Source organism: Eutrigla gurnardus (genome assembly GCF_963514095.1).
Source record: "Eutrigla gurnardus genome assembly, chromosome: 24".
Lineage (NCBI taxonomy): Eukaryota > Metazoa > Chordata > Actinopteri > Perciformes > Triglidae > Eutrigla > Eutrigla gurnardus.
The window spans coordinates 5,864,287-5,877,523 of record NC_139935.1 but is presented as its reverse complement, the minus strand read 5'-3'; the positions used below and the strand labels follow the sequence as shown (position 1 = coordinate 5,877,523).

At 45.6% G+C, this 13,237-nt stretch overlaps 1 protein-coding gene across 1 annotated transcript in view; it reads right to left on the bottom strand.

The window, feature by feature from the left end:
- The window catches only part of spega (striated muscle enriched protein kinase a), a 33,451-nt gene that overhangs the window by 15,390 nt on the left and 4,824 nt on the right, over positions 1-13,237 (bottom strand). The window contains exons 3-8 of the mRNA XM_084004359.1: positions 7,338-7,436; positions 5,847-5,997; positions 3,939-4,763; positions 3,366-3,784; positions 2,405-2,551; positions 1,843-2,025 (exon numbers count right to left, since the gene is read on the bottom strand). Of these exons, the coding sequence (XP_083860485.1) occupies positions 1,843-2,025; positions 2,405-2,551; positions 3,366-3,784; positions 3,939-4,763; positions 5,847-5,997; positions 7,338-7,436 (1,824 nt within the window). The remainder of the gene's footprint in view (positions 1-1,842; positions 2,026-2,404; positions 2,552-3,365; positions 3,785-3,938; positions 4,764-5,846; positions 5,998-7,337; positions 7,437-13,237) is intronic.

Genomic DNA, 13,237 nt, shown 5'->3' with positions numbered 1-13,237 from the left:
TGTGTAACTAAGCGTGAATCCCTGAAATATGCTTAACGTGGCACCGGGGTGGCTTGTTAAACCTGTAGATAGGAACAATCTGTCAGGGCTCTTGATGTTTACAGACTTTGCTTGCTTTTCTGGAGATGATTATCTTTGCCAATAGAAGCAGTTGGCAACACGGAGTGGAGATGATTGGGCCGTGTGCTCCCACATACGCACACGAAGAGCGGAGGGACCTCTCAGAAGTGACCGTAACTGAACAGATAATGAAATAATCCCTTAATCCCTGACCCAATCATCGGCGTATTCCCATGGAGTTCCAGAGCAGACACTGTGTCTGAGACTCCTGGCAGCTTCGACTAAAGTCAGAATGGATTCACCGCCGGATAGAGAAATATAAAAGACTGCCACCCAACAGGACCTCTCTTCAGACTGTTCCCTTTCTGCCTTGTCACTTTCTTTTTGTTCCTGCTTCTCACGTTCTCTGTCAAACCCAAAACTCAGACATCTGGTTCATGTAGATAACGCTGTGACAGCTGAGAATGAATAATAACCACGCGTGGAAGACGAATTAAGAGGAGAAAACAGCGGAGTGGATAAATGAAAACGCACATCGCTAGTAAACCAACTCAACAGTCAAAGAAAGAAAAAGGAGAAAGAAAGGAGACTTGCTCATCAGCTGTAAGCTGCAGGTAAATAACTCACGACATGCGCAGATGTTAAAAACCAGAGTACATTATGCAAGAACTGACTTATAGCAATAAATATTAGCATTATGACAGGAAAAACACCATTCACGCCTGAAATGAAAAAGGAAAACTAATAAAATAACCTACCGAGAGTCACATCTCTGAGCGGCGTCTGTGCACCGGGGGATAAGTCCCGAGAGTATTTACACAAACCTGCCAACTCTTACACAACTGCTGCTGCACAGTCCGAGCCAGCTAACCTTCCTTTTCAGTGTCATCCTCCATTCTCTCCTCTGACGCCTTCCCATCATGCTTATTTCAACGTTAACATCCTGAAGTATGGGTTCATTTGACGTATTCTTTTTAAACCAGAATCTACAGAAGTTGATGATATTGTGAAAGGAATAACTGGGTTAAATGAATCTCCTTCACCATATTGAGGTTTGACATCCTTTGTCATTCTCTCACTCTGTTCCCAGCTAAACCAGCTCAACTGACTCCCATAATCCCTCAGTGCATTTTGACAACTCTGCTGTGTGAAATCTAGGAGCCATGAAAAACTCCATAATCACACACAGGGACATAAAGCAGACTGCAATTACCCGGGAGAACAAGAGGGTCGGCTAAAAATACTCCTGCGAGTTACACTCCACTGGCCTAATATGGCAACACAGGCCCCGCTGCCGATGAGCCCACACCAGACTGTACGCTCCCGTTTGTTGACAAAACTGGGGAGGTACAGGTTGCATTTACACAAGCCGAATTAAAAGACACATCCACCGCAGGCACCTCTCCAAAAAGGAATATTTTGTTTACTCCTCGTTCTGAATGCCATGGCTGCCTTGAAGACTCGGGAGACCTTTGTGTGACGGGGCCGGTCTGAGTTTTTCAATCCGCGCCGAATGGGGAGCTCCGCGCCTTTTAAGAATTAATGGGTTGCCATGGCAACTATCGCTGCGAGAGGGGGGCCCCCGGTCGGGATGCTGAGCTCCGGCGGGCGTTTGTAGTCATTAAGACAGAATGTCAGGCGGAGGAGGGCTGGCAGCGTGAGTCAACCATCAAACAGTCCCCGACTTCATTTAAATGTGTGTCGCCTGCTTGTAAATGTTTTGCCATAATCTGACATCCCTCGGCATGTTGGGATACCATTCAATCGCTGGCCTCTCCTCACCTGATTGAATGTGGAGCGCGGCGCTGCAGGACGCTCCGCCCGCCGCGTTGACAGCTGTGACGCAGTAAGTCCCCGCGTTGTTGGGCCTCATCTGCTTTATCGCCAGACTGTGCCTCTCGCCGACCGCCTTAACCACATGGAAGGCATCGCTCCGGATCTCCACGTTATTCTTCCTCCATGTCACTGAGGAGGCAGAGGAAAACGCATTCACACAGATGACACATAATAAAGCCTCCCACGGGAAAACGGAGGGAGCACAATCCATCTAACAAAGATAAGTGATGTACAACATCACAATCAACAATCATTGGTGTTGGTTTGTACGGATTTTCACTGAAAAAGACATTTTATAAAAGATGGATCTTAATTTCTCATGTGAAAATAATTTTCTGCAGCAAGAAGACAAATCACTGCATTATTTTCATTTTGTCATATTGGTTTTTAAACTATCATTTTTCAATGAAAACATACAAAAACAAAAAAAATACAGACTAATAGAAAGAAAGAACATTAAAAACACCATTTGTAATTAATAGTGTTTACAGCATGTTCTCAGTTGCACCTTTAGGGGGCGGGCTCCCAACGACGATGCATGTCAGCGTGACCTCGGAGCCGCTGGATGCCGTGGTGTCCACCGGCCTCCTCTCAAACCTCGGGCCCTCAGCCGGCTCCTCACCAGCAGACAGGTAGGAGTCATCAGACGAGCCGCCTGAAAACAACAGGTGAGGTATATGTGGGACTGCCTGTGCTTGTAAACTGGTTTATAAGTGGGTCAGGACCCCAAATTAGTCACGGGGGATTAGTTATATCAATGAGTCTGTGTATTGGAACCATTTTCCATAGTGGACAACATAATAGATGCATGTTCTAGTGTTATATCTAAATGTTTTATTGTATTTAAAGTGATCACTGTGTTGTTGCTGTTTTAAGTGCTGTTGTTTTAATTTAAATTGTGATTTACAGGAGGTTTACTGGATACTCGGCTTTGCCAACATTTTTTGGCTTCTGTCCCTTTAAAACTTGAAAAGTCACCAAGGAGCCATAAACACTCCTAAATAACCCGAACAATCCTGAATTTAGCATTTATCTAATTGAATATCTCATAAAACCAGAAGTTATTTTGACAAGTTCCCACACTTACAGAAGTTTAGGAACCACTCACTTAGGCTAATAGAGCTGACGTACTACTTAACATATTAAAAAGGAAGTTGGTTGACAAAATCGTGAAAAAGATGGACGTAGCTTCTATAATGTGGATTTCTGAAGGGATTGAATGTGGCTATCAGTTCAGTTCAGGTTGGTCGTGCAAGCAGCAGCCACCGTTGTGTGAAATTGCCTGAGAAACCTGTCAAGCACAACATAAATATATACTTCTCTATGTAATTTAAAAAGGCAACCGAGCCAGCGGCATTATGGGAACTACATCAATACGCTGTTATAGATTGGCTTTCATCGACGTCTGCTGCTCGTTTTGGCTTAGTTTACAGTTTTAAGACACTTATCAGCAATCGTCATATATGTACCTTCCTCTGGAGACCTGGGTTGACCTGAACGACCTTTCTTGCCCACTTTCCCCTCTTTCCTTCTGGTCTTGCTTCGCTCGTCTGCGACACACTGCGTCTCCATGGGTTCGTCCTCCACCAGGATGGTGGGGATGTTCACTCTGATGGCCGGCGACGTCCGCCCCGATTCCGCCTTCCTTCTCTTCAGGAGAGGGCTGACGGAAGGGGTGGGTGACGGGGTAAGCCTGGGGGGCTTGGGAGGGTACTGGGACCCCGGATCTCTCACGGTTATTGGGGACACTCTCTTCCCAGTTGGACTCGGTGATCTAAAGTCTGCTTTGCTGTCCGTCTTTGAATTCGTCAACAGATCTCTGACGGGGGATGTGGATTTTTGAGACGTGGCAACATCTTTGTCGGCTGCCGAGCTTTGTAGGGTTTTCCTGCGTGCGGAGACAAGAAAGCTGTGATGTAACACTGATGGGTATAAATATTAGATTTCAAGTGGTGCCCAATGAATTTCAATTCATGTGACACAAAGAGATGCATATGATTTAAAAAACACAAATTCATCAGTAAAGATCATTTTCTCCAAACCTGGTGAAGCTTGTCCTTGTGGCTGTAGGCAATGGTTGCCCTGGTAACTGGTGAACTGGTGCCGTCTCCTTGGTAACAGAGATTTTCCCTGTGCTTCCTCGTGATGAACTATCCACTGGTTTCCCCTGTGAATCCGGCTGTGTCACATTACTCTTTTCTGGTCCGGTACTTTGATCCTCCGGACCTTTGCCTCGGGCCTGCGGAGAAATTTGCAATCCGCCGTCCTCGACCGTTCGGTCCTCCAGGGCTCGCTCCCTTGCCTCCAACTTTTTAATCACTTGGGCAGGAATGGGCTCTAGTTTCCCCGTGGTCAGCCTCTCTTTCGGCGATAGCTGCTCAGTGGAATACGCCTTCTTCAAGCTTGGTTTCCCCACAAGTTTCTTGATCCTCTGGAGCTCTTCTGCAAACTTGTTCTGGTAGCTCTGGACCCTCTGAGAGTAGCTGGTCTGGTCCTCTAAAGAAGAGGCCCGCTGCTTGAATGCTGATCGCTTCTGGGCTGCCCCCTCCTCTTTGCTGGGGCCTCCCAATCTAGACCCTGATACGGGTCCGACTCCCCCCGGCGGATCGACGCTAGCCCTTCGTTCCTCAAAAGCAAGGACCTTGTCGAAGATCTTGGGCCCTGCGCGAGCCAGTTTGGGTGTCATGACAACACTGTTAACACTTGATGCCGGGTCCGTCTTAGGACATTTGGGATCTGAAGGTTTGGTTTTATCCAGGTCTTGGTCTGGGGTACTGATGCCGTTTTTGTGCGTGCTGGGAGGTGGCTGGGGAGAAGACAGGGGGACACGGGAGGAGGGCCCCTGTGATTCGTCAGCAGTTTGGGCCCTAGAGGGGTGAGGATTGAGGGGGAAATGGAGGTGTGGAGTTAGAGCTCTCGTGCAGCTGCCGAAGGTGTTGGAAGAGCAACAAAGAAGCAGATGAACGTCCATTTGTGTAGTTTTGAGTTTTGATATTCATGCTTCGTGCTCTTTGTGTCTCATTTTCAGAGAGCAAAATATCAGAGACGGCAGAGAAAGAAACACAAATAATAATAACGTTGCTTTCAACATTTCACACGTTTAACTTAATCTAACTGTTGTGAAGTGGAAGACACTCTAAGACAGAAATAACCGGAAATTGTAGGCAACAGAAATTGTAGATTTCACATCATAAACAGATGAAATACCCTTAACTTAAGTCCTCACTTCAAATACAAAACACGTCATGCCAAAAAAAAAGAACTTGTGAATCACATGATCATCAATCCGTGAGAACATTCATGCTAATATTAGCTTGGATCAAAGCCAACGACCAACGCATGCCACAGCAAACCTATAAAGATATGGTGTTAATCCGAATGCGAGGGGCTGCTCAACAAAACATGCACCGGGTAAAAAAGAGTAATCACAGTATTCAGAGGTGCTGAGTAATACATATTAGCAGATGTACCATTGCGTTCTCTGTAATGGCTATAAGAAGTATTAATTATTTGTAACAATATGTAATCATTGTTAGATTAAAATCCACAGCAATAAAAAAAAGTCAAAGGAAAGTGTGACATGAAATAAAAAAAGGGAACAACAAAAAGCTTGAATATATGGAATGGGAGTAAAAACTCATTACATATGGAGTACATTTTTTTGCGAGTATGTAGAATATCTTGTCGTATGTGTCTGCAATTTGGGGGTTTTGGCCAGTCTTTTTAGTGGACTCCTAGAAATAAAATGCCAATGCTATAACGGCATAGAAAATGTCCTCCCTCTGTAGAGGCTGAACATGCTCCCATAGTAGTCGCTGCCAACAGAAACACTTTCCTCTGACCCCTGAACAGGCCGTGCCAGGTTAGCGTGAGACGCCCGGATCAGCGGTTCAACACCCAGGTGACGGACAGGCGGGGCCCCCTCGGCAGGAGCCCCACCGAGGGCTTGCCTGGCAGGGTTTGTGGGATCCAAGTGGGGCCCTGGAGGGCGGGAGCCTAGGGCGCGGAGCTCTCGCTCCACCACGGGGTCATAGGTACCAGGTAGGGTGGCCCTGCGGTCTGAAGCATCTGGGTTATAGTCCATCATCCCGCCTCCCTCTCCTGGAGAGAGAACAGACAAAACATCTGTCAGTCTGACTTTAATTCCTAAACTCTCTCCTTTTAAAAATAGAATTTTCAAGCATAAAATATATTGGAAAGCACAGATAATCAAGTCTTATACTTTGTCCTGATGTCCGTTTTATGTATACAATACCTTATTATATCCACACTAATAAATATCATGTAAAAAAGGCTAATTAATTAACTCAACAATTCAGCAATACAAAGAGGAAGAACCCTGAGCTGGTAGAAAACGATCCTGAGTGCAGGAGGATAAACAAAAGGGGGTAAGATTGATATAGAATCTATTGATTGCCTGGAAACAGGAAATGAAAGCCAACGTGTAAGGGCTACGTTGCGGAGCGCGCACCACTTACAGAGATCCTCCCCTCCCCCCCCCCGTCGCAAATCAGGTAATGATTGACGTTTTAGTGATGAGCTACGGAGACGGGAATGCTTACGCGGCGGATACAGAAAGAGCAGTCAGCATCTTCCGTTAACGACGGAAACCTTGAAACGGCGATGGTGTCGGGGGTTATAAAAACGTCAAGACGTGACTCAGCGCCACGATCGCAACATAAAGGATTAGTTCCTCTACAAAGCTCAATGAGGGGCCACGAAGGAACATACAAGGCCTTGACAACGTGAGCTTCAAAGTCCAGTTTTGAGGCTTGACGTGAAACTGAATCTGCTGCAGAAATGCTCGCAGTAAATCAGGCGTTCTAGCTTTTGTATGCAGCCGAGACAAAGAGAATCCGTCAGAGAAGTATCACCTCATCCCTGCCTCATTTCATATTCTCTTTCTGCTTTCTTGTTTGCCGTTGCTCGCCTCTGGAGGGACATGATGAGGGGAGTCCGCCAACACGGAAGCTTGGAAAGTGCAAACAAGCAAGGGAAGAATACAAAATGTCTTTCTGGGTGAGGGAAAAAAGGGTGTCACATTAGAGTGCATTGTAGTCATATGGACTTTAAAGGACATGAATGAAAGACTATAGAGACCTGTGCTCATGTGAACAAACCCTTAGACACAATGAGATCCAGCTGCTGGAAAACTAGGGCAGTGTGTCACACCGTTGCATCACGCCATGAGGGATTCATGCATTCTGCCATATCACATTTTACCCAGCACACGTCTCGGGCCAAGCTGATAACAACCATCCATTAGTTCCCTCAACCCCACATTGAATCATCAGTTTGTAGAAGTGTGTTTTTGGCAGTAATATCGGCGCCGCAGCTAATGGACCATCGCTCATAAATAAGGATTCACTGAATATGTGCTGCAAGTATTGCCTGTTTGCAATTTCATAAACCTAAAAAGAAAAAGATTTGAAATGAAATACCTGAAGGTCCTCTCCGACCAGCCTTGTCTTGGTGCCTCCCGGGCCCTTCTTTCGTTTCCATCTGAGGCTCTGTGGTCTCATCCTCTGTGTTCTCAGAGTCTGAGAAGCAAGAAGCAAAACACACACGGATGAGAAAAGACGAGAGGTGGTAATTTAGGAAAGAGAAATTGAGGGAAGAGGGAGCCGAAAACAACCACAGAGTCATGATGAAAATGACATTTCACATTTGCTTAGCGGCACAGAGTTTGAAAAGGAGGGCCACCAGAGTGAAATGAAATGGATCGAGGCTCCAGCGTGACATGAAGCCAGCTGTGGCTTATTTCCCTCCTTTGATTTTTACTTTATTTGATTTAAAAATTCTATAAAAATGACCATGTCCCATAAAAACAACACAGTACCTCCTAACCAAAGCAAATTTACAATTCAATAAAGTGTTAGAAAATGAGCAGCAGGTGTTAAATACCATCTTTTTCACTTTGGAAATGACTCCAAACCAAACTAGAAATGTGTCTGGAATATCAAACAGATGAGATGATTACTGTGCAACCTGAGGTGAGGAAGAAAAATGAAAGGAAGTGAAACAGAAACCACAGATACAACAAACCACATCTCTGTGGATGAAGTCGAGGGAGGGACGGATGGGAAGAGGGGGGAGAAGACAGGCAGGTTTACCATAGCTTTGCTTTCGGCAGGAGCGGAAAACTTCACTTCCATAGTGGCAGCAAGAGAGGGCAGACGGGAGAGCACCGTTACTATGGAAACCAGCATCTCTCTCACCCACACGACCAATCCTCTTCGTACCCATTAGAGTCTAAAAAATCACCAGGCAAACTGCTGGGCGGCTGACAGATATGTTTACTGGTTAGAGAGCTCGTGAAGGACGACGACAACAACCGCAAAATAGGTTGCACCTCATTGCGCCTCACGCCAGATCCCGATTAGATCATTCCAGAAGGACCGCTCCGGTGTAACATGAAACAATCACCATCAACGCGCTACAATGCAACAGTGGCGTGTAGATCCACCCATCTGTGTCCAATAGCTTGCACGCCGGGCGTGGGAAATCGACTCGGCGATGTAATTATGAGGGGAATATATCCCCCCGTTTTGTTTGGCTCGCGTTGAAACGTAAATGTGATTTGGAGGCGAGCTTCTGGTTTGGCTTAGACGCACGAATAATACACCATAAACCATCGAGGGCCACACATTATTCACATTCTTATGCAGAGAGGCAATAGCTTGATTGCAAAAATATTGCTTTGTGGGGGTGGATGTACAATAATAAAACTCACTCTTTGTAAGCAGTAAAATATATATATATATATATATATATACACACTAAAGCAATATAGACAGCAACTTCCATATATAAAAGATTATTAGAGTCATAAATCAAAGTCGAGTCGGCTGAACAAACAGAAAAAAAGGAGCCTGAAGAGGCTGGATTCCTAACAAAGATGCACAATAGAAGTAGATTTGGAGTAAAGCTTATACTGACAACACACCATGGGTAAATCTGCCAAATGTCCGCGTGGAATGCCCAGTTCTCTGAAAGAAGATACAAAAAGTACAATACATTATTCAGCAGCCAAATATTCTGTTACCCACAAAACACTGGATGCAAACTACAAAAGACACCCGAAAGCATTGTTGTTGTTGTGAATAAATTCAAGTTTCAAAGCCAACTTTGTGTCTGAGGAAACGTTTAAAATATCACGCTTGTAGACGCGACCATACGGCGAAATGCACGTCAGGAAGATTAAGATATCATAATGGCATCTAGTGGTACATTCCTGGAGCGTGTTAGTTTATTCCTGACGTGGGAACAGCATGTGGGAACCAAATTAACCCAGACTCATGGGCTGAGCCTTTTTTTTCGTCTTGACCGACTCAGCGGTTGGTTTAAAATAATTCAAAAAAACGTCAATTTGCTAGTTTTGTCATATCTCCAACAAAAGATGTATATCCGACAAACTCTCCGGGTTTCAGCAAGTGTCCATGCTGATGAAGCAGTTGGTGAAACTGCTTCTCGGACAGCCTGTCAATCACCTCCTCAGAATGACTCACTGCTTTGCAGCGGAGAGAAATCGAAAAGAAGTAGCAAAAAGTGCGAGGTGAAATGACTCATTTCCCCCCACGATTGCGACGCACTCCCCCCCCATTGGTTTAATGCTTTGGTGTCAGGCAATTCGATTAACTGTTGCCTGCTGCTAACTGCTGTTTGACTCCGCTAGAAGCTTCCATCGTTTGTCGTGATCTCCATTGTCACGGCCCCCGAGGCAATCTTATCAGCGAGAGCCAGCATCCTTTTTGAAAAAGGGGCTTCAATACTTGCATATAATCCTAATCCTACAAAGCGTTATTCCTCACAGATCAGAACCAAAAAGAACAAGTCGCAGGGGTTTGATATGGATGCGGGACTCGGAGGCAAAGCGCCATCAGAAAATCCGCTCCATCCTGCTCCTGACTGGCTGCCCTGATTCTCATGTCTCCATGGAGTGTAGCCCACTGACACACTTTTCATCTGCGCCCCATTCCTGAAAACCTGTTATGAGAATCACTTATTTATGTAACAAAACGGTCACGACTTCCGAGGCGTGATTCGTACGGCAGAAGTCATAAATAGATCATTTTTTGTGGCTTGAATGAGAGGATTCTTGAGTATTTTTCTACTTGGTCAGACTTTCTTTGTCACATTGCCCTGATTTGCCCTCAATTTCCGGACAACAAAAGTGGAAAACAGCATATGCACACTTTCACTCTTTCCTCCCCCCCCAACGGAATCAATTTGCTAGGTTGTAATTAATATATTTACACATTTGCATGTCATTATCAGTTAAAGGGTGTGGCATGGCATCCCAACATGTAAAAACCCACTAACATCCATGGAACGTTTTTCCTTAATTTCCAAAAATGGAGCAAACTTACCTGAAATCTCTTCTTGGACCAGATTTTCTTCATCTCTCCTCAAGTAATGCTTCCTGTCAAGCGTGCGATATTACCTGTGGCATGAGCTCACAAAAACCTCCCCACGAGCCGAAAAACGGGGTGTGGCATCATCAAAAAAAAAGAAAAAAAAAGGAATCAAGAAAAACGGGATTCAGCTGAATATCGTGCGTGGGTGTTTCTACTCTCCGGTCTCGCAGCAAGACGGGGAGAAGGAGATGCAAATCAGCCGGAGCCAGGTGTCTTTGTGTCTGAGCGTGTATCCGCTGATGTGAACAGCGTCCTTCTCTGACGTAGACGTCGTCGTCTTTAGAGGGGGCAATTCTCAGCTGGTTCGCCCAGCTCTATCTCTCCCTCCACCCCCAACCCCGTCTGCCTCAATCGGGAGCGCACTCGGAGCAGGCGGAGGTGGGGGTTGGAAGTCTGAGCATAAGGGGTGTGCTGGTCTTGATTGCAGTGATGAGAGTGGTGAATAAGAGGAGGAGGAGGAGGAAAAAACACGGAAGAAAAGAACAAGCTTCAACAGAAACCTTGATTTTTTTGTTTTTTTGAGCAGCGGGGAGTGAAAGATGAGTCCCACAAAAAGGGCAAGACTGAGGGGGGGAGAAACAGACAAAGAGGAGGGATGGAGAGCAGAGAGTGGAGGGTTGGTGGGGGAAAATATTCGCGAGGGAGGAGAAAGAGGCAGAGAAGACAGGATAGAGGGGAAGAAATGGCTGGAGATTAAAGAGGGGGGAAGGGTGAGTGAAATGTGTTTCCTGCTGAATACAAATACAAATCCTTACAATATGTCTATTTTTCTATATATTTCCTCTCTGATGAAGGAAGCAGACCTTAGCAGATCCCATAAGCCATCAATTATGTATCTGTACTCCATGTCTGTAAGCTTTAACCAGTGATAGGGTCAAGGTTAGCACAGCCTCAAGCACCCGAGGGCTATTTGAACTGGAAGAGCAAACACCGACTTGTTTCAGGTAAAAACAAACAACTTCAACGTTAGAAATGGAGCAACATTAACATATGATATTATAAAACCCTCCTTGAGGATTTTGTTGAGCAAACGTGACGAGAAAACGTGACGAGAAAACAAACTGCTTCCCACCATCCATCCATCTACCTCCTCCTCCCTTTAAAAACACACTCCGACTCGTATTAATTGTTCTTCCAGACACATCTGTGCTCCCCACACCGCCCCCGTCAAATGAACCGCAAAAATGATGACAAGCGGACCCAGATCCAACCGGCTCTGACGTTCCCGAACGTTGTGCTTTTTCAGCGTGAGCCACGTTGCCGTTTATGACCTCGTAAACACAGAATCAATACGTGGGATTTACTCCTGCCTTGAATCGGGAGTCGCTCCGTTAATGACTTTCATTCTGGTCATTATCTCTTTTTTCGTCTTTCCCCATTTATTTGATGATTACCACTGAGCTGCAAGTGCAAGGCGTCCCCATCTTTCCTTGAACACAAAACCTAGAAGCAGTGGAATACAGTTTCCACTTGTTATTTTAACAAACCTCCCTCTATTCACCCTCGCAGTCCTCCTCCATCCATCACCGGTGAGAGGCATTCGGTCCGGCAGAAAGCGCAGCAAATCAATACCAATGCTTTATGCGTGATACGGGATACACCCCCAAGTAACAGTTCAAACGCCCCCCAGATCAATAGGCTCATCATGACACAAGATTTCCACGGAACATCATCCAATGAGAGGGCAGATGCGCTGGCGAAGCTTCCATTTGCTTGGAAATATCTCCCATGAGGTGTTTTTGATGCTCGCTAAAAGAGCTCCTCTCTACCGGCTGGAAATCAGAAAATATCAGCCGCTGAGAAAAGATAATTCCATTTTGTTGGTACGTGTCATCTATCTTCCTCTGGATCCGACGGCTCATAAGGCCACATTGTTCTCTGCGCTGTTTAAACCTCCATTATACACAGACTTGAACGGGAGCCAATGCTCATTATTGACCTCCGACATGCCTGTGCAAACAATTCATTCTACGACTTTAAACGTTCCTGTAAAAAATGGAGACGGAGGCTTTGAATGAGCAGTTGAATTAGCTTAAAAACAAGCAGACACGGAGACCCATGGATTTTGTGACAGGGGCTGCTTTCTGTGGAGCAGCCTTGATGGATGCCTTCCAGGCATGCAGCTTCATCAGCAGCAGGTCCTGGCCTAAGCTCTCGGATCCCGCTGCCGTTACATCACGCTGTGATCACACCTCATATCAAACCCTCCATATCACTCATATCAAGTTGTACCAAATTATTTAAATATGACTATCTTCCTGCCCTTCTTCCCATCGTCTTTTGTTTTTATTGCTACTGCGGCAGAACCAATTGCACCTTCGGGGGAAAAAAAAAAGGTCTAGAAATGAATTCACTGCCCAGAATCATCGGCAAACACCATCAGTGTCTGGACTCTACGGGGGGATTTATCTAGCTACTGCTCGGGGGAAGACGCTTCCCCCAATTACAAATCTCCCCGAAGAGTCTAAGCGGCAAAGATTTTCTGTCAGGCCTTCATAATTACATATCTGTTCCGATAAACAATCTTTTTCTTCACTCACGTGTCTCTCCTGATTGAAATCCACGAAAAACTCTTAATTAAATCAACAAAATCGCACTAGAAATCTTGGCTGAACATCAGAAACCAAAACACACCAGGTCGACAACTTATTTGACAGGCAAAAAAAATGTTGAAAAACTGGAATAAAGCTGATGCCTCCTTATTTGCCCCCCAAAACCCTTCAGAAGCAAATGTGGCCAATGTTGACAGTCACACTGCAACTGGATCCTACCACCTAATCCTGACCAAATCCCAGAGGGTTCCTGTGAATGACTGTGTACCGGCAGCATGGAACACAAACACACCCCATGCCAGACCAAACACCAGGGAAACGGCGTTGGCTTCACCCTCATATATTGCCTCAGCTGCCCCGTGAGAATTAGAG